This window comes from Panulirus ornatus, chromosome 19 (assembly GCF_036320965.1).
Source record: "Panulirus ornatus isolate Po-2019 chromosome 19, ASM3632096v1, whole genome shotgun sequence".
Taxonomy (NCBI): domain Eukaryota; kingdom Metazoa; phylum Arthropoda; class Malacostraca; order Decapoda; family Palinuridae; genus Panulirus; species Panulirus ornatus.
The window spans coordinates 50,493,520-50,516,019 of record NC_092242.1 but is presented as its reverse complement, the minus strand read 5'-3'; the positions used below and the strand labels follow the sequence as shown (position 1 = coordinate 50,516,019).

General features: G+C 44.2%; 1 protein-coding gene across 5 annotated transcripts in view; it reads left to right on the top strand.

Moving 5' to 3' along the window:
• LOC139755494 (sodium-dependent neutral amino acid transporter B(0)AT3-like) overlaps positions 1-22,500 on the top strand; it is a 343,634-nt gene that overhangs the window by 156,840 nt on the left and 164,294 nt on the right. For 4 of the 5 annotated variants that reach the window (XM_071673833.1, XM_071673830.1, XM_071673831.1 and 1 more), the window contains exon 4: positions 11,848-11,898. The exons of the other annotated variant lie outside the window; for it this stretch is intronic. In XM_071673833.1, coding sequence (XP_071529934.1) covers positions 11,848-11,898 — 51 coding nt within the window. The remainder of the gene's footprint in view (positions 1-11,847; positions 11,899-22,500) is intronic. 5 annotated transcript variants of the gene reach the window in all.

The following is a 22,500-nucleotide window of genomic DNA, read 5'->3' as shown; positions in this document are numbered from 1 at the left end:
GCAGGAAGACGAGGAGGTGGATGCCCATTTTTCTTCATTTCTCGTTTCATTGTTTCCTTCATTTTCCATGTAGCTGTGTTTCTCTGGACACTGTTGGCTGGATGTGGAGCGGCCTGGGGCGGATCTACCAAGGCAGAGTCTCCTAACAATAGTCACTGTGGTAAAGACTGATCACATTAGTGATACTTTACATGGCACGATAGCTTTATATATATATATATATATATATATATATATATATATATATATATATATATATATATATATATATATATATATTATCCCTGGGGATAGGGGAGAAAGAATACTTCCCACGTGTTCCATGCGTGTCGTAGAAGGCGACTAAAAGAGGAGGGAGCGGGTGGCTGGAAATCCTCCCCTCTCGTTTTTTTTTTTTTTTTTTTTTTTTTAATTTTCCAAAGGAAGGAACAGAGAAGGGGGCCTGGTGAGGATATTCCCTCAAAGGCCCAGTCCTCTGTTCTTAACACTACCTCGCTAATGCGGGAAATGGCGAATAGTATGAAAGAAAAAGAAAGATATATATATATATATATATATATATATATATATATATATATATATATATATATATATATATTTATATATATTTCTATGAGTCCACGTAGAAAATGAAACACGAAAAATTCCCAAGTGCACTTTCGTGTAATAATCACATCATCATGGGAGACACAAGAGAAAAATAACAATAGGAATATACTTAACTACCCGCAAAATTGTGATCCTTTCCAATATATATATATATATATATATATATATATATATATATATATATATATATATATATATATATATATATCTTTTTTTTTTTTCTTTTTTTTTTTTTATACTTTGTCGCTGTCTCCCGCGTTTGCGAGGTAGCGCAAGGAAACACACGAAAGAAATGGCCCAACCCCCCCCCCCCCCCATACACATGTACATACATACGTCCACACACGCAAATATACATACCTACACAGCTTTCCATGGTTTACCCCAGACGGTTCACATGCCCTGATTCAATCCACTGACAGCACGTCAACCCCGGTATACCACATCGCTCCAATTCACTCTATTCCTTGCCCTCCTTTCACCCTCCTGCATATTCAGGCCCCGATCACACAAAATCTTTTTCACTCCATCTTTCCACCTCCAATTTGGTCTCCCTCTTCTCCTCGTTCCCTCCACCTCCGACACATATATCCTCTTGGTCAATCTTTCCTCACTCATTCTCTCCATGTGCCCAAACCACTTCAAAACACCCTCTTCCGCTCTCTCAACCACGCTCTTTTTATTTCCACACATCTCTCTTACCCTTACGTTACTCACTCGATCAAACCACCTAACACCACACATTGTCCTCAAACATCTCATTTCCAGCACATCCATCCTCCTGCGCACAACTCTATCCATAGCCCACGCCTCGCAACCATACAACATTGTTGGAACCACTATTCCTTCAAACATAGCCATTTTTGCTTTCCGAGATAATGTTCTCGACTTCCACACATTCTTCAAGGCCCCCAGAATTTTCACCCCCTCCCCCACCCTATGATCCACTTCCGCTTCCATGGTTCCATCCGCTGCCAGATCCACTCCCAGATATCTAAAACACTTCACTTCCTCCAGTTTTTCTCCATTCAAACTCACCTCCCAATTGACTTGACCCTCAACCCTACTGTACCTAATAACCTTGCTCTTATTCACATTTACTCTTAACTTTCTTCTTCCACACACTTTACCAAACTCAGTCACCAGCTTCTGCAGTTTCTCACATGAATCAGCCACCAGCGCTGTATCATCAGCGAACAACAACTGACTCACTTTCCAAGCTCTCTCATCCCCAACAGACTTCATACTTGCCCCTCTTTCCAAAACTCTTGCATTTACCTCCCTAACAACCCCATCCATAAACAAATTAAACAACCATGGAGACATCACACACCCCTGCCGCAAACCTACATTCACTGAGAACCAATCACTTTCCTCTCTTCCTACACGTACACATGCCTTACATCCTCGATAAAAACTTTTCACTGCTTCTAACAACTTGCCTCCCACACCATATATTCTTAATACCTTCCACAGAGCATCTCTATCAACTCTATCATATGCCTTCTCCAGATCCATAAATGCTACATACAAATCCATTTGCTTTTCTAAGTATTTCTCACATACATTCTTCAAAGCAAACACCTGATCCACACATCCTCTACCACTTCTGAAACCACACTGCTCTTCCCCAATCTGATGCTCTGTGCATGCCTTCACCCTCTCAATCAATACCCTCCCATATAATTTACCAGGAATACTCAACAAACTTATACCTCTGTAATTTGAGCACTCACTCTTATCCCCTTTGCCTTTGTACAATGGCACTATGCACGCATTCCGCCAATCCTCAGGGATCTCACCATGAGTCATACATACATTAAATAACCTTACCAACCAGTCAACAATACAGTCACCCCCTTTTTTAATAAATTCCACTGCAATACCATCCAAACCTGCTGCCTTGCCGGCTTTCATCTTCCGCAAAGCTTTCACTACCTCTTCTCTGTTTACCAAATCATTTTCCCTACCCCTCTCACTTTGCACACCACCTCGACCAGAACACCCTATATCTGCCACTCTATCATCAAACACATTCAACAAACCTTCAAAATACTCACTCCATCTCCTTCTCACATCACCACTACTTGTTATCACCTCCCCATTTGCGCCCTTCACTGAGGTTCCCATTTGCTCCCTTGTCTTACGCACTTTATTGACCTCCTTCCAGAACATCTTTTTATTCTCCCTAAAATTTAATGATACTCTCTCACCCCAACTCTCATTTGCCCTTTTTTTCACCTCTTGCACCTTTCTCTTGACCTCCTGTCTCTTTCTTTTATACATCTCCCACTCAATTGCATTTTTTCCCTGCAAAAATCGTCCAAATGCCTCTCTCTTCTCTTTCATTAATACTCTTACTTATTCATCCCACCACTCACTACCCTTTCTAATCAACCCACCTCCCACTCTTCTCATGCCACAAGCATCTTTTGCGCAATCCATCACTGATTCCCTAAATACATCCCATTCCTCCCCCACTCTCCTTGCTTCCATTGTTCTCACCTTTTTCCATTCTGTACTCAGTCTCTCCTGGTACTTCCTCACACAGGTCTCTTTCTCAAGCTCACTTACTCTCACCACCCTCTTCACCCCAACATTCACTCTTCTTTTCTGAAAACCCATACAAATCTTCACCTTAGCCTCCACAAGATAATGATCAGACATCCCTCCAGTTGCACCTCTCAGCACATTAACATCCAAAAGTCTCTCTTTCGCACGCCTGTCAATTAACACGTAATCTAATAACGCTCTCTGGCCATCTCTCCTACTTACATAAGTATACTTATGTATATCTCGCTTTTTAAATATATATATTGCGATACAAGAGATCATGGAGGTGATGCTTGTTGCTCAAGTGAAGCATTTGTCAGTGATGTATGTCGAATTTTTCCAAGCAAATAGGGCACGAAAGGCTATATCCCCTCAAGCTGTAAGGGGAGAGTATGGCAGGAGTCTGGCCGGCGTCTAGCATGGAACTGAGAGCTCTCTGCAAAATATTGCCTCGTAGAGTTAATTCAGGACTGAAAAAAGCGGTGGTGTAATGCTTTACAACGAGTGGCACAAAGTGGATGTTTGCCAGATCTCAGACGAAAAAGTCCGCTACGATCAAGAGTAACATCGAGGACAAAGGAGAATCTTTCGTCTTCGATTCTTTATGGTGCCTTATTGATGTCCCTTCCTTTGTGTTTATTCTTGTCGTCTAGAATGAAAAGACAGATGAAGGATAAATGCGTTAACAACTTAGTACTTGGCACTACGTTATGACTTCTAGAGGTTTTAACATAAGTCTAAGGCATATCCCAACCATTTTTACATAGAAAGACAATACAATCCGTAGTTATGGTCATGTTAGAAACAAGAAAGTCATTACCCAGACATCTGGTCCATTAATTACACAAAATGATCACTTAGTTCAAGCCAATGAATCCATGGCAAAAACCTTATATAATTCTGTTTTCACAGCTCGTGTTCCAGATCCAATGCTAGCTAGCAGAGAAGATTGCATGCGACATATTGATCCATATGTTCAGCATTTATAGGAATAGAAGTAAGTGGAACAGCAAGTCCTGATAAGTCTTATCCAAGATCAATGGGAAAAGAAGATGAGGATAAGAGAGTCAGTCTTTTGATTGCTCTTATCAGGTAGTTACTGACGACAGGGAAAGTTCCTCAAGACAGAGAGTTTGCCAATGCAACAACGACGCTCAAAAGAGGCATCAAGTCCTAGTCCTGAAATTAACTGCTAGTTAGCTCGACGTCCGTAGTTAGTGAACTTATGGAAACGATCGTCTGCGACAAGATAGTAATTCACTTAAAAGATCACCTCTTGATCAGCGACTTCACGCATGGTTCTTGGTGCAATCGTTCATACCTGACGAACCTGACAAATTGATCTTATTCATCGTGTACTGAACCATTATTAACCAGGACCCAAAACTGAAAGGGTCCCAGCATTTTCCCAGGAGTCTTCTCCAGGTGCGTCTGCAGTGCCATGGTTGCGCTACATCCAGTAGGATGAACTCCTTTGAAGCGAAAGTTCTTTGACGAGACTGACCTTTTTTCATCAACTGACGGTAATACAGATTCGCCAAAGATGAATTTCAACTTGCGGTGTAACCTCAAGCGGGCGGAGTACGGTAACATTGATCGATTTGTATGATATTACCAGCAGATTCAGGCCATCCGGACCTTCGTCTGTTCCTCCCTTGTGGAGGGATGGATACCACACCCTCCCTCACCACCAACAAGCTCTTCCACCCTGGCCACCACTCACTTCCTCTCTGGTCAGCACATCCTCCTTAGTTACCACCACTCCCTCCTTCCCTATGTATCCCGCCCTCCCTCCCTGGCTGCCGCACCATTTGTCAGTGGTTCCAACCACTCGCTTCCCTAGCCTCCCTTTCCATATTGCCAACACAGTCTTTCCTTGCCATGACTACAGAGGACGGTCGTACGGACAGACAGACAGATTCTACAAAAATTAAGCATTTGATAAAGTCCCACATCAATGATTACTGAGAATGGTTAAGTCACATGATACATATGGGGTTGTATTATGATGGTAGAAAATTATCTGGCCGTAAAAAGAGTAATACTTCATGGTCATCCTTAGAATGGTTAAGTGTAGCAAGTGGTGTGCCACAAGGATCAGTCTTGGGACTGGTTCTCTTTCTCATTCATATTAATGGCATTGACGAGACTAGACTGTAAGATATTTAAGTTCACAGATGACACTAGCTAGAAAAGAAGGCTGCAACCAAGACGGAACATCAAGAGCTGACGCAGACAAGACTGCTAGATGGGCCCAGGTGGCAAATGAGTTTTCGTATCGATAAATGCAAAGTTTTCCATAACGATAGTAAATACGGGAAGGCAAGCTACTCGATGAATTTCGTTGTTCTGCAAAAGATAAAGGAGGAAAAAGACGGGTGTGATAATCTCTGGTGAGCTCGAGCCAAGTAAGCAGTGAAAAGAAACAACTATCGAAACCGAACGAAATCCCAGGCTTCGTAAGTCGGGCATGCCAATACAAATTTATAAACCTGATTGTTAGTCTTTGCAATTCAGTGGTCCATCTAAAATTGAATAATGTTTCAGTTTTGGTCACCCTACTCGAAAAGTAAGACACAGAAACACACACCCACACACACGCACACACACTCACACACACACACACACACACACACACACACACACACACACACACACACACACACAAAAGAATAGGGTACAGCAGCGAGCTACCGAGATGAATCCTGGGCTGAGACAAATTCTGTGAGATCCGACCAGACGACTTAAACTTTTCTAATTTGGAAAAGAGAAGATTAACTGATGAACATTTATGAAAAGCTTTGACATTCTTGATCCAAGCCGATATCTACGGCTAGATTTGTCTGATCTCACACGTAGTAATGGATGCAACCTTGTAGACAAAGGTTTTTATTTCGAATAGGGTAGAATACTTCTCCTTTACTAGGTAACATATGCAACGATTACCGTTAAGAACAGTTTAAAGGAACACCAATCAAACATCACTCGCGCCTCCGTGACTGCAGCTAAATTATACAGGCACTGTTTCACAAGTCACATATTTGTTTCTCTTTTCTTACCACAGTAATCTTCATGTCTGATTTCCTCCTCCGTCACAGACAGACCCACTGGTCTCCTCCTGCTTGTATGGACATTTCATTGTAAGTCAAAGGCTCCCCTCACGGGGAGACCTTGAAATACCTCTATACAAAAAGGGTTATAGAAAAACAATTATGAAAGCGAGGAGCAATCGATGAGATTTTGAAGATATAAAACATGTTTTGAAAAAGGGCAAGTCGTAGATGCTGGGGGAGAAAAATGAGAAGATAACGTGTTCCAAAGCTTAAGTGTTGTGTAGGACACAGACAAAATGAAGTTCCATCCTCGAGTCTCCAAGGATACCACAACTATCAATGCGACACAGTTGTCTGCTGAGCATAGCATGATTTGCTCATGGCCGAGTCACACAGCAAAGAGTTAAATACCATTGCTGTAACGCTTGTCAGAGCATCGGTGCGGATGGTTTCATCTTCAAGCAGAATCATCTCTTAAGACTCTTCCTGGCTTATGAAGGTCCGTGGTGTCAGGGAGCATGCAGCAGGCCTGTGCCGCCCATCATCTGGCTTCTGGCAGATACACAGATCTCGGGAATAAACGCTCCACGAACTCGCCAAAGCCTTCCCCTCCGCAGGAACATTTGCTCTGCTCTTCCAGCTACGTATAAACGTCCGTATTTTTCTCACCATCAAGACATTTAGTGAATACTCGAGGGCTGATATCTCAGATGGTCTACACCATCAGTGTTGGATTGCTTGCTACCATGAGCACTAAAGCAGAGTTCCAAAGCACCCCATCAACATAGGGGATCCAAGAAGCAGTTATACAGAAGACAACAACACCATTGGTGCAGCAAGAAATGTCCCCACTGACGCTACCATACAGCAGACATTACCACGGTTCAATCTTGCTGAGAGCAGCACCCACAGTGTGCACCTAGCAACGGTAATGGTTCCCTACAGACGCCCTTCAGACCAACTCTTAACTCTGAGCGATCCACACGCTTGTATAAGGCTGTCTTATTCTTCCCATCTGAATCTGCTGGAGGTGTCATGGTAAGTGATACTTGCACATTGAGGAAAGACATTCTAACAAAACTTATCACATTTTGTGAATTGTTTTTCTCGTCTTTTTCCCACACTTCATTAATGAAGGACAGAAGCATCAGTCCATTGCCGTCGGTAACGCCATATGGTAGCCCAGGACGGCTGTCAAAATGTCATAGGTGGAGGTCCCACTCTGGTGAGGGCAAAACACCTTGTGAACGTAATCTCGCCCGGGGTAAGACCTGGTCATACTGGATTTGAAGAACGGTGTCAACCTGGAGATAAGAGGGACTATCTTTACAGACGTCCTCTGGTACTTACCTTCTCTGCTTCCATTCGTTTACGTGTAGTTTCATCGCATCATCATCAACTTTGATCTTTGGTGATCATGGGATCACTTCATCTGATGGGGCCCAGCAAGGTGTTCCCTTTGCGCCTCTTCCACTCTGTCTGGCGTTCAAAGACCATCAGCTTCTCTAGTGACCCGGACATTAAGTGTTTGAATGATAGGAGACCTTGGTAGCTCCTACAAAGTCCCCGTTTGCTGACGTGGCTCTTGTGATAGAGCTCGGAGAATCGCAGCTTAACCCTTCCAGATGCAAGATCATCACCCCCACCCATGAGACTGAGGACACCTTACCATCAACATTGCAAGGAGCTTCAACTACTGACTGCTGAACACAACATCCTGCCAGCTTCTCCCTTAGGTTCAAGGTCTGTCGATACCATTCTTTAGAGAAGAGTTGACAGATTAGGAAGAATGAAAAAAAAAGAGAATCAATGATACAGACGTCCAGGACGTTCTATCTTGGTTTTCCCATGACGCCATCATCTTTCAGATGTGTCAGAGCGAGGAAATATGAAAGGAAATATTGAGATCTACCCCGCAGGAGACCTTGCACTTCCATCTAGATGACTTCCAGATGATGCAAGTGGCTCTTCTTACTGGATTTGATGGTATGGGAGTGGTGTGAGGCAGGGGTGATATGAGGAGGGAGGTGCGAGACAGGAGGTTGTGAGGTAGGGGTGATGTGAGGTAGGGGTAATGTGAGGCAAGGGTGATGTGAGGCAAGATGTGAGGTAGGAGGGTGTAAGGCAGGGTGATGTGAAGCAGGAGGTTATGCTCCTCTTTGCTAGGACATCTGTTGCTGTCATATGTATCCTCCTTTACAATGCTCCTATATGAGAACAGCTGTGACCATTAAGTGCTCCGTTAAGAGGTAATCTGTAACTATCATACGTTTCTTCACGAGGACAGCTGTCACCAGTATATACTCCGTTACGTGGAAAACTGTTACCTTCAGATCTCATATCATTTTAACAATATATGTACATTTGACCTTGATCTTACCAGACAATGTAGCAACCATGTTTTCATACCGCAATTTGTTCAGAACTGTGTGATATACGATAACAGTATACCTCTGGGCAACCAGGATTCGAAACCCGGACCTACCGTGCGGCAGGCCACAAGGTGTACATAGTCCATCTAGAAAAGATACACAGGAACACTGGTATGGTTACAATACTTTCATCACTTGAAATTTCTTTCATTTTTTGTGGATATTTAGAGAGAGGAGTTGCTTCTCGCAGATGGTTTTCGTCGTGGCTTTTGGTCCACAGTGTTCTCAGTGGTGGTTGCGTCTCAACCTGCCACTGGTACAGGATCAGACAAGGCATTAGCAGCTGCATGACAGGATGATTCGTCATCGGGTCTAGAATGCTTTACGTATCTTTAGCTATTTCATTATCGTTTTTTGTTCGAGAAAGTGGAAGAAAATGAAAATCCTAAGATCGGTTCCATGTGCCGATGTTGATTAATGGAACTGACCTGCCTGCAGGGCGACCTCTCTTACTGACCCTCCGGTAGGGGTGCCTCTGCTACTGACCCGCCTACAGGGGCGTCCCTGCTGCTGTGGGGTGAGCCTCACGCCCTCCCAGGACAAGAAACCAACACTCCCGCCGTCATCCATCTTTGGAGATTCAAACCCTGAGACGCAACAACTTTACTGTCTGTCTTTCTTGTTTCCATCAGTTTCCATTGTTTACCCTGTTCAGCCATGTTCTGTTCGACGCATGTGCCCTGAGTCGCCTCGACGATGAAATCGAAGATTTCCCGGGTTAAAGGGAGCAAAAACAGAGAGAGAGAGAGAGAGAGAGAGAGAGAGAGAGAGAGAGAGAGAGAGAGAGAGAGAGAGAGAGAGAGAGAGAGAGAGAGAGGGGGGAACTTATTTTTTTGTCAACTAGTTTCGACAGTGTTTGTCAATAGAATAGTGAATAGTCTCTTTTCTCCTGAGAGAGACGTTGTCCAAGCTAGATGAGAACGTATTCTTGGCTCTTGCTTTCAGTTCTCCCTTTACTACTCTTCATCCACTCGTCACTCTGGTCGACGCTCATGTGATCGAGTGAGAAATGATCTTATGTTTATCCTAGGATGATGCCAGTTCCGTAAGACCCTTTCTTAAACTTATCATCTATGATCTATCGGTTAGAGAACGTGTGTTGATGTAGAACGTATCAATCGCGTCAGGGGCTATACAGCAACTTGATAAACGAAGAGTTACATATTGGTAGAGAGAGACGCGAGGGATAAGTAGATAAATCAGTAGATTTTGGGGAATTGTTGAGCATAAAAGTTGAAGGTTTGAAACCATCTTTCGTTCCTCTGCTGGAAATCAGAGTGGAGCAGGGGGTATGAGTGCTCGAGCCTAGCCTATAAGTGCATAAAGATTATGTGCTGGTCGACTCCAGAGGTCCGGCGGCCTTACTCATTGTCTCGCGAGCGGTCGGCAGTCACCCAAGGTCTCGCGAGCCAACACCAGTCTCAGAGGGTCTCGTTAGCCGTCACTAGTCACCCAGGGTCTCGCAAATTGCCGTCATTCAACCGATGTCTCTCGATCCGCTCCAGTCAACAGGGTCCCACGAGACATCACCAGTCACCCAAGGTCTCATGAGCCACCACCAGTCACTGGGGTCTCGCGAGCCTCCACCAGACACCAGGGTCTCGCCAGCCATCGCTGGACACCAGGGTCTCGCCAGCCACCACCAGACACCAGGGTCTCGCGAGCCTCCACCACACCAGGGTCTCATGAGCCACCACCACACCAGGGTCTCGCCAGCCACCACCAGTCACCGGGGTCTCGCTAGCCACCACCAGACACCAGGGTCTCGCCAGCCACCACCAGACACCAGGGTCTCGCCAGCCACCACCAGACACCAGGGTCTCATGAGCCGCCACCAGTCACCGGGGTCTCGCCAGCCACCACCAGTCACCGGGGTCTCGCGAGACACCATCAGAAACCAGGGTCTCACGAGCCACCGCCAGATACCAGGGTCTCGCGAGCCACCACCACACCAGGGTCTCGCGAGCCACCACCACACCAGGGTCTCGCGAGCCACCACCACACCAGGGTCTCGCGAGTCACCACCACACCAGGGTCTCGCGAGCCACCACCACACCAGGGTCTCGCGAGCCACCACCACACCAGGGTCTCGCGAGTCACCACCACACCAGGGTCTCGCGAGCCACCACCACACCAGGGTCTCGCGAGCCACCACCACACCAGGGTCTCGCGAGCCACCACCACACCAGGGTCTCGCGAGTCACCACCACACCAGGGTCTCGCCAGCCACCACCACACCAGGGTCTCGCCAGCCACCACCACACCAGGGTCTCGCCAGCCACCACCACACCAGGGTCTCGCCAGCCACCACCACACCAGGGTCTCGCCAGCCACCACCACACCAGGGTCTCGCGAGCCACCACCACACCAGGGTCTCGCGAGCCACCACCACACCAGAACTAAACTATTCGGCTGAAATCAATGATGTTGGACCTGTAGGATCTGAGTGGACCATTTGCCAGTGTTGCCTACACGACCCCGGGACTCTGTCGATGTAACTGTCTATCGGCCTGTCTAATAAATGATATATATATATATATATATATATATATATATATATATATATATATATATATATATATATATATATATATATGTTGATCTCTGGGATTGCCCTCACTCAACCCTCGGAGGAGGCCTGCCGACCAGACTCACTCTTGGTGTGCGACATCCATACGATGATATCAAGACCGTCATTGTCTACCTAGACGACTCGGCCTCATTTCATGACCCTGTGAATCTCACTTCAGCATAACGTTGATCATTAAGCCATGTGTAACTCTACCTATATATTCTAGGAACCTTCAGTATTGATCGGACAATGTAACACACAAACACAGAATGTATAAAAGTATGTTTTGCGAAAGCAGGAAAACATTTCTGAAAACTTTCCCCAGACCCCCTGTAGAGAGACCCTCCCTCTGGTTATAATGGCCAGAAGTAGAGAGATGTAGACCATCCTATGTTATGCTACACATGATAACAAGTAGTGTCAAGCTCTCCCTTCATATCTGCCACTAACCACCTGGACACAACACCACTAACTAACTAACTAACTCACTCACTCACTAACTAACCAACTAACCTTTCGTAGACATTTGCTTCTATGTTCAACAGAAGCTTGATCTCTCACAGCCAAAATGTTTAATGTCTGTTCGTATAACCCTACTATCTCTCTTTCTTCTCCCCTTCATCTTTAGAAAAGAACAAGTGTGAAGAAAAGGACCACGGATGTGACCATCCCAGAGGAAGTAAGTAGGCTACCCTCTACCCAATTTCATCCCCAGCTTCGTAGGGTTGGTTAGACTCACACCTCACTTAACCACCAGGGTGAGAGACTTAAGGTGAGCCTACAGGAGGAGGTGCTGGGCCAGTGGTGGCCTGCACAGGAACGCCACCATGGGCATCATAAGTCCAGTCTGACGACACTAGTAAGTCTTGGCCACGGTCGCCCTGTGGCTTGACTAGAGGTGGCAGTCAATAGCTGACCAGTGTAGTAAGGTTATGTGTTTACGATATCCAGTCAATGTTGGTGTAACTGGTGATATTCCCTGGGGCCACCGCAGGCAGTATCCAGGTGAAGCAAGGTCACCCCCTCGCCACACTGGTCCGGCATCTACCACCGGGCCATCCCCAGCACCTCACCTCTTGTGTCATCCTGTACAGCACCAGAATGCTCAGAGTGTGGCAACCCTGCACAGTGTATTAAAACTGATCGAACGTATAAACGAACCGCGCACTACCCATCCCACTCACTCCACTCTCCCTCCCTATCACAAGCACTTGACCTCCAATGATTATGATGCATCACGAAAAGAACACACTTTCTCTGAATGGTTCAGCTTCTGCCCTGCTTAACGCTAGACGCCTCATGCTCACCGTGCACTCCATGCCTCGTGCCCTCTGTGTCTGTGTGGCTCACTGCTTACGCTGCCTTGGCTTCTGGTTGGGACAAATTTCATGATGTCTTCCTCTGTTATTCAGACCTGGGAGCATGACGGACCAGTGTTTGTCTCCAGTGAGAAATGGTCAGTACCTGTCACGTCCTCCAGTGTCTGAATACCAGGTGGGAACTAGTACTAGTCAACAGAAAACCCACAAAAAACTATATCATGAATGTTGCCTCGACCTGTGGACCATAAATGTTTGCTTTTTACGTAGTTCAGTAGTGACCATACAGGAGCGTTACTCCTCTATGGTTCTCTGGTAACAACTACCACAGTAACCTTACTAGGGTGTCAACTCCTGTGTGGTTCTCTGGTAACAACAACCACGGTTGTAACGTTGACGTAATAGCCACTAACGCGTTGACAAGAAGCACGATGATAAACACATAATGCTTGGTTACCTGTGCATGACCAGATTGATTTTGGATAGAAATATTTTACTGAAGGAGTTTCAAACAGTATGTTGGGCGGGTTTATACCAGGAAGATGATTCTGTAAGAACAGGGACACACACACACACACGCACACACACACACACACACACGCACACACCTATGAACTCCCTCGCGGTACAGTGCAAACAGGTGATTACACAGGTAATGAGTGGCAGACAACCACCAACCAAGGAGGAGGTTCTACCTGCCGCCTGGCTATCGAAAGAGTTGGCGACAGGCTCACAGTGTGCCAGAGCAACAGTGGCTGTCAAGTTCCCCTGACTCGCCCAGGTTGTTCTCTCTTCTCTTTACCTCACATGCACAATGGGTTTCTGTCAATGTGTCAACAAACACACACTCTCCCCTAATGGTAGAAATTTGTCACAGATGCAGATATTCAAAAGATGGACGATCTATGAGTACACAGCTTTCTTTCCATTCACTAGAAATAGGTAATTATGAATGAGTAATTATAAACACACAAACATGCACACGCAATATATATATATATATATATATATATATATATATATATATATATATATATATATATATATATATATATATATATGTGTGTGTGTGTGTGTGTGTGTATATATACATATCATATATATATATATATATATATATATATATATATATATATATATATATATATATATATATATATATATATATATATGTAAACTGATGAGGTAAACGGTTGTGACGTCAGGTAAGGCCATACTTGTGTCGTGGTGTGTGACCACCTCACACACACACACACACACACACATCTGGTAAGTTGCATCATTGTTCCACACTTGGCTTGGATGAACCTGTGTACTTCATGATGGCATCATCAACATTTTACTTTGCATCTGATTTTGGGCCTGCCCACCGGCCGTTATCTTGTGTTATCCAGTCATGTTTTATTAGGAATTATATCATTATTTTCCTGTGTTTATATCATAGCATTTGTGTGCTTCTAAGAAATGAAAGATTAAGTTTTATATGAACGTTCAGTTCCATATTCTTTTGATCTGTGGCTGGTCTGTGCTGCTTCAAGTGGGCTTTATCTCACGATATTCATGTTCTATGATGTATATACTCATACGTCAGGGAAGATCTTGAAACTGACTACTTTCTGAGGGATATTCTTACCTTCATATGTAGGTACAGCATCACAGGGTCTTCGTTAAAGATATTGGTTCTAACTTCCAGCACAAACTGGACTGTGTTTCCTCCACTGAAGGTAATACTCCCAAGTGTATGTTACACCTGTGGCACAGCTTCAGGTCATGATCGTTAAGATCCAGGCCACAGGGAACAGGTGTATCTGGAGTGAATAAAACCGAATATATTCCTTTGCTTATTTCTGTGACCTTACAAGACATCACTACATTCAGTACCCGCTATCCAGAAGTCTCCGATGAGTCTGTTGCAACAGCTACTTCATCAACGTAAACAGTTGTTGTTTCTGTATGTTTATAGCGATTTATTTCCATCATACGTACATCAAAAGGGGTCCAAACAGAGATGGACAAAAGACACCTAAATGCGCTCCCGTTTGTACAGAAAACTACTCTAGGTTCTCTCCCCATACTGTCACTTTCCGATCACAGACGCAGTAATCGAGACGCTACGGGAAGTCGAATACCCTAATCATGGTCATTTTACATATACTTCGTATCAATTTCGTCATTTATCCCTGGACTAATTTCTATAGTCCTGGCGTTACCCGCGGCTTCTTTCTACAGACTCCAGTAGCCCAGGGTTGCGTTGCTTCCAGTGGCAGGAAGATGTTGTCGAAACAGTAGTCCCAGTTATACCACCCACACAAAGGCGAATTCTACTTCGTTGTTTTTCGCGTTACCGCTCCTGAAGCTAAATTGTTCCTTCCGAGTATCATAATTCATGCATGCTACCACCCTCTCAATCAACAGTCTTCTATACAACTTACCAGGTACACTCAACACACATATACCTCTGTAATTCGAACACTCACCCCTGTCCGCCCTGTATACAATGGCACTACACAGGCATTCTGCCAATCCTCAGGCACCTCATCAGGATCCATACAAACATCGAAATAATAAATAATCAAAGACGCAGTCACTCCCTTTCTCAAGAAATTTGAATACGATACCACCTTGCAACGTTTCACATTATACAAGGCTTTCACTATCACATTTCTCTTTGCCAAACCACATATCACCTCTACACAAACATCCCCATCTACCACCCTATCATCAAACACATTCAACAGTCCTTCAAAGATTTCATCTCCTCACCTCATCATTATATGTTACCACTTCATCATTTTCCTGTTTCACCGATGTTCCCATGTGTCCAAAACGTCTTTTTCTTCCTGATCATTTCTGATACTTGCTCACATCAACTCTCATTTGCTCTCCTTTTCTGCCTTTGCACCTCCTCTCTCTCTCTCTCTCTCTCTCTCTCTCTCTCTCTCTCTCTCTCTCTCTCTCTCTCTCTCTCTCTCTCTTACATCTCTCTAGTCCTAACTTCGAGGGGAAACGAAATGATGAAATAGATAAGGCTCTGGTTAGATGGTATGAAACCATCAAAAAACACGATCAGCTGCTATCCCCATCAACAGATCCGAATAATCAACATACCTCCACCTACACAAGAAATAACAGACACTAAACACCGTTTCCCCTGTATCCTTGTTTATGCCATCTTATACATATTCGCCATTGCCCGTGTTGGCGAGTTAGCGTCAAGAACAAATGGCTGAACCTTAGCGGAAAAAAAAAAGATCCTAACTCAGCCCCTTCTCTGTTCCTTCTTTTCGAAAAGCAAAACAGGAGGGGAGGATTTCCAGCTCCCCGCTCCTACCCCTTTTAGTTGCCTTCTACGACACGCAGGGAATGCGTGGGAAGTATTCTTCCTCAAGGAGAGACTGAGTGTAGAATGACAAAGAGTGACAGTAAATCAATCTAAGGACGTGGATGGGAAATGGGAGGCATTTGGCGAAGCAGTGCTTACATGTGCGAAGGAAGTGTGGGACGTGCAAAGTATGGGACGTGGACAGAGTAGAGAGTAGTAAGGTACAAGTGAGACTAGAGCTGCTAATCAGGGTTTATTTCTCAACGTTTCGACAATTGCTTTCTCAAGAGAATACATTTTCCTACAGAAGACAACTGTCGAAACGTTGAAAAATAAATTCCGGATGAGCAGCTCGTGTCTCTTTGCAGCATGACTCCGCTGTCAGAACGAACAATATTCAAGGGTAGTGAGTGGTGGGAAGACGACGCAAAGTTGTTAGTGAATTAGAAAAGAGAGATGTGTGGGCAGTACTTACAGGAAAGGAGTGTGAGTGATTAGGAGGTGTACAAGAGAAAGCGGCCAGATGTCAAGAAAAAAAATGCAGGGTGAGAGAGTGGTAAATGAGATGGTGGTGGCACGTATAAAACATCACATTGCAGATGAACAATATATTTTCAAGACTGGAAGAGGATATGTGGATCAGGTATTTGCTTTGAAGAATGTGTCAGAAATACCTATTAGAGAAACAGAAAGTCCTGTATGTGGCATTTATGATATGGAGGAGGCATATGTTAGGGTTGATAGGCTGTTACCGGAAGGTTTCACGAATACATGGAGTAGGAGGAAAGTTATTAGGAGCAATGAGGAGGTTTTAACAAGAAAGTAAATCGTATGTGTGAGTAGGTAGAAAGGAGAGCGAGTTGTTCCTGGTGAAGCTTGGTCTGTGGCAGGTTTGTGCGATGTCACCATGATTATTTGATTCGTTTATGGACGGGGTGGCGAAAGAGGTAAATGCAAATGTAAATTTCTGAGGATGATATGTTGTACATAGATTATAGATCAGGAAATGTTAGGGTAGGAGAGAGGTGTGGTAATAAGAAAAGTATGGCGGAGATATATGAAGAGCTGTGGTGAAATGGTTTAGACATACTATGGAGGGAATGAATGAGGAGAGGTTGATATACAAGATATATGTGACAATGGTGGAAGGGACAAGGAGGAGTGGGAGACCGAATTGGAGATGGAAGGATGGAGTGAAAAAGATTTTGAGTGCTGGGATACTCATCATGCAGGAGCACGTGAGGCGAGTATGGGGTCGAGTGATTTGGAGCGCTATGGTATCGGGGACGACATAATATCAATCGACTAACTTAGACATATGAAATAGTCAAGGTAAACCATGGAAAGGCGTGTGGTGCCTGGTTTTGGATAGAGGGCTGTGGTTCTGGTGCATGATATATGACAGCTAGAGGATAGGAGTGAACGGATGAGGTCATTTCTTGGTCTATTTCTGACGTCTTGTTTATGCAGGAAACGGCGAACAAGTGTAAATAAATGAATATATATATATATATATTCTTTCTTTCATACTATTCGCCATTTCCCGCATTAGCGAGGTAGCGTTGAGAACAGAGGACTGGGCCCTTGAGGGAATATCCTCACCTGGGCCCCTTCTCTGTTCCCTCTTTTGGAAAATTAAAAAAAAAAAGTGAGAGGGGAGGATTTCCAGCCCCCCGCTCCCTCCCCTTTTAGTCGCCTTCTACGACACGCAGGGAATACGTGGGAAGTATTCTTTCTCCCCTATCCCCAGGGATAATATATATATATATATATATATATATATATATATATATATATATATATATATATATATATATATATATATATGTGTGTGTGTGTGTGTGTGTGTGTGTGTGTGTGTGTGTGTGTGTGTGTATGTGTGTGTGTGTGTGTGTGTGTGTGTGTGTGTGTGTGTGTGTGTATCAGGTGTTTGATTTGAAGAATGTTATTGAGAAATACTTAGAAAAATAGATGGATTTGTACGTATCATATGCCATATGATAGAATTGATAAATATACTTTGTGGAAGGTATTAAGAGCATATGGTGTGGGGGTAAGTTGCTAGAAGCAGTGAAAAGTTTTTACCAAGGATGTAAGGCATGTGTACGAGTAAGAAGAGAGGAAAGTGATTGGTTCTCAGTGAATGTCGGTTTGCGGCAGGGGTGCGTGATGTCTCCATGGTTGTTTAATTTGTTTATGAATGGGGTGGTTAGTGAGGTGAATGCAAGAGTTTTGGAGAGAAGGGCAAGTATACAGTCTGTTGTGGATGAGAGAGCTTAGGAAGTGAGTCAGTTGTTGCACGCTGATGATACAGCGCTGGTGGCTGATTCGGGTGACAAACTGCAGAGGTTGGTGACTGAGTTTGGTAAAGTGTGTGAAAGAAGAAAGTTAAGAGTAAATGTGAATAAGAGCAAGGTTATTAGGTTCAGTAGGTTTGAGGGACAAATTAATTGGGAGGTAAGTTTGAATGGAGAAAAACTGGAGGAAGTGAAGTGTTTTAGATATCTGGGAGTGGATCTAGCAGCGGATGGAACCATGGATGCGGAAGTGAGTCACAAGGTGGGGGAGGGGGCGAAGGTTCTGAAAGCGTTGAAGAATGTGGGAAAGAGTGAGCGTTATCTCGGAGAGCAAAAAATTTTATGTTTGAAGGAATAGTGGTTCCAGCAATGCTATATGGTTGCGAGGCGGGCGGAAGGGGGAGGGGGGGGGAGGTGTCATTTCATGTGTGACGGGGTGGCAGCGGGAATGCATAAAGGCAGCAAGTATGAATTATGTACATGTGCTATATGTATATGTCTGTGTATGTATATATATGTATACGTTGAAATGTATAGGTATGTATATGTGCGTGAGTGGTTTGAGTAATTTTTTCGTCTATTTCCTTGCGATACCTCGCTAACGCGGGAGACATCGACAAAGTGTGTGTGTGCGTGTGTATGTGTGTGTGTGTGTGTGTGTGTGTGTATGTGTGTGTGTGTGTGTGTGTGTGTGTGTGTGTGTGTGTGTGTGTGTGTGTGTGTGTGTGGAAGTACACAAGATGAGAAGATTGGAGAATTCGGTAATATATTTCAGGAAACGAACCTTTATGTTCTGGTTGTGAGCGGCACAAAGTTAGGGAAGAAAGGGGAAGAATTCTCTGGGATTGTCTATGGGGGTAAAGTCAGGGGTCAGTGTTAGGCCGGGGGGTAAGGAATGAGCCAGCGTTACTGCTGAAGGAGGAGTTGTGGAAATGTGTGATAGAGTGTAAGAAAGTGAGTCTGATGCAGATAAAAATGAAAGTGAGTTACGAGAGGCGAAAGGAAAACTTAAAGCTAATCATTGCTCCATTGCAGTCAAGATCTCTTCTGCTGTACGATCAGCACAGCAGCAGGCATCAACCATCCTAAGGAAATTCATTAACAAGTTATGCAGGATAACCCCTGAGGTCGTCCAAAGTGCCAAAGTTGACATTTCAAGGCAGAGCAGACGATGGACGTCCCCAGTTAGAATTAACACATAGATCACAGTGGTCAGAGGACACTAAGGGGCAGAAATGTTGTATGAATAGTGGAATGTTTCAGAAGTAAAATGAGGTTAAGTGTGTTGGAAGAGTAGTCATGACGGTCGGGAACTCAGGTGGGGCGTGTAATGGATTGTTCCAGATCGTTAAGAAAAGGTCTCGGCTCCACCAGGATCATCCTCGTTAAAGCCTAACTTATCCTATATCACTTTGGCCCTCGCTTTCAGCCCCAATACCTCCCTCCTGACATCCTATCGCTTTCTCTTATATGTCTCTCAAACTCTCGCATTCCTTCCCTGCGAGTAACGCCCATACACCTCTCTTTACTCTTTCACTAGCAATTTTTTTTTCATCATCCCACACACTTCTCTCCGACATGTAGATAATGCTTCCCTAAGCACACACTCTTCCCTCTAACTTCACTTACTCTAACCTTTTGCCATTGTGCACTCAATATCTCTTGGCATCTCTTCAGAAGAGCCTCTTTTCCAAGCTCAATTACTTTAACCAATTACTCTTACTGCCCATAGCATTCTTCTTTTTTTTTTTTTATGTTATTTAACAACCTTCACCTTCGCCTCCACCGAACAGTGATCAGATATCCCAAGTCCCTCTGAGCACATCAACATCTCAGAGGCTCTCTCCTGTATGCCTATCAATTAGTACGTGATCTAATAATGCTACCTATCTCTCCCTTTCTTCTCATCCTGGTTATATCCACACACACGCTCAGACACCCCCATCTGGGCCTTGGAGGAGGATATTTCCTTACTTTCCTATTTCTTTTGTTCCAATTCTTAGAATCACATATACAAGGAGGGGAGGGTTTCCAACCTCCTGCTCCACTTCTTTTCAGTCGCCTTCTACGACACGCAGACAATACGTGGGCAGTAACCTTTCTAGTCTATCTCCAGGGATATGTATAGGGGAGAAAGAATACTTCCCACGTATACCCCACGTGACGTAAAAGGCGAGTAAAGGGGGCGGGAGCGAGAGCCTGGAATCCCCCCCCCCCCCAGATTTAAATTTCTAAAAAGGGGAACAGAAGGAGTCATGCGGGGAGTGCTCATCCTCCTCGAAGGCTCAGGTTGGGATGTCTAAATGTGTGTGGATGTAACCAAGATGAGAGGAAAGGAGAGATAGGTAGTATGAGGAAAGAAACCTGAATGTTTTGGCTCTGAGTGAAACGAAGCTCAAGGGTAAAGGGGAAGAGTGGTTTGGGAATGTCTTGGGAGTAAAGGCAGGGGTTGGTGAGAGGACAAGAGCAAAGGAAGGAGTAACACTATTCCTGAAGCAGGAGTCATGGGAGTATGTGAGAGAGTGTAAGAAAGTAAACTCTAGATTGATATGGGTAAAACTGAAAGTGGATGGAGAGAGGTGGATGATTATTGGGGCCTATGCACCTGGGCATGAGAAGAAAGATCATGAGAGGCAAGTGAGTGTTAGCAGCTTTGATGCACGAGACCGGGCTACAGTGATGGTTGATTTAAATGCGTAGATGAGTAATGTGGCAGTTGAGGGTGTAATTGTGCATTGAGTGTTCAGTGTTGTAAATGGAAATGGTGAAGATCTTGTGGATTTGTGTGCTGAAAAAGGACTGGTGATTGGGAATACCTGGTTTAAAAAGAGAGATATGCATAAGTATATGTATGTGAGTAGGAAAGATGTTCAAATGGCATTATTAGAATACTTGTTGATTGATAGGCGTGTAATAGATAGACCCTTGGATGTTAATGTGCTAAGAGGGGCAGCTGGAGGGATATATGATTACTATCATGTGGAGGCGAAGGTGAAGATTTGTAGAGGTTTTCAGAAAAGAAGAGAAAATGTTGGGGAGAAGAGAGTGGTGAGAGTAAGTGAGCTTGGAAAAGAGACTTGTGTAAGAAAGTATCAGGAGGGATTGAGTGTAGAATGGAAAAAGGTGAGAGCAAAGGACGTGAGGGAAATGGGTGAGGAATGGGATGTATTTAGGGAAGCAGTGATGGCTTGCGCAAGATATGCATGTGGCATGAGAAAGGTGGGAGGTGGGCAGACTAGAAAGGGCGGTGAGTGGTGAGATGAAGAAGTAAAGTTGTTAGTCAAAGGAAATAGAGAGGCGTTTTGGACGATACTTGCAGGGAAGTAGTGCAAATAACTGGGATATGTATAAAAGAAAGCGGCAAGAGGTCAAGAGAAAGGTGCAAGGGTTGAAAAAGAGAGCAAATGAGAGTTGGGTGAGAGAGTATCATCAAATTTTTGGGAAAAATAAAAAGATTTTTGGGAAGGAGGATGATAACGTGTTTAAGACAAGAGAAAAAATGGGAACATCAGTGAAGGAGGAAAGTGGGGAAGGAATAACAGTTAGTGATGAGGTGAGGAGAGGGAGTGAGTATTTTGAAGGTTTATTGAATGCGTTTCATGACAAGAGTGGCAGATATAGGGTGTTTTGGTCGAACTGGTGTCCGAAGTGAGAGGGTCAGGGAGAATGGTTTGGTAAACAAAGAAGAGATAGTGAAAGCTCTGCGGAAGATGGTATTGCAATGGAATTTATCAAAAAAGGGTGTGACTGTATTGTTGACTGGTTGGTAAAGATATTCATTGTATGTATGCACCATGGTGAAGTGCTTGATGATTGGCGGAATGCAGCATAGTGCCACTGTACAAAGGCAAGGGGGATAAAGGTGAGTGTTTAAACTACTCAGGCATAAGTTTGTTGAGTATTCCTGAAAAATTATATGGGAGGGTATTGACTGAGAGGGTGAAGACATATACAGAGCATCAGATTGGGAGGAAAGAGCAGTGTGGTGTCAGAAGTGGTAGAGGAAGTGTGGATTAGGTGTCTGCGTTGAAGAATGTATGTGAGAAATACTTAGAAAAACAGATGGATTTGTATATAGCATTTAGGGATCTGGAGAAGGCATATGATAGGATTGATAGAGATGCTTTGTGGAAGGTACTAAGAGTATAATGTGTGGGAGGTACGTTGCTAGAAGCAGTGAAAAGTTTTCACCAAGGATTTAAGGCATGTGTACGAGTAGGAAGAGAGGAGAGTGATTGGTTCCAGTGGATGTCGGTTTGAGGCAGGGTGTGTGATTTCCCCATGATTGTTCAATCTGTTTATGGATACGGTAGTTAGGGAGGTAAATGCAAGAGTTTTGGAGA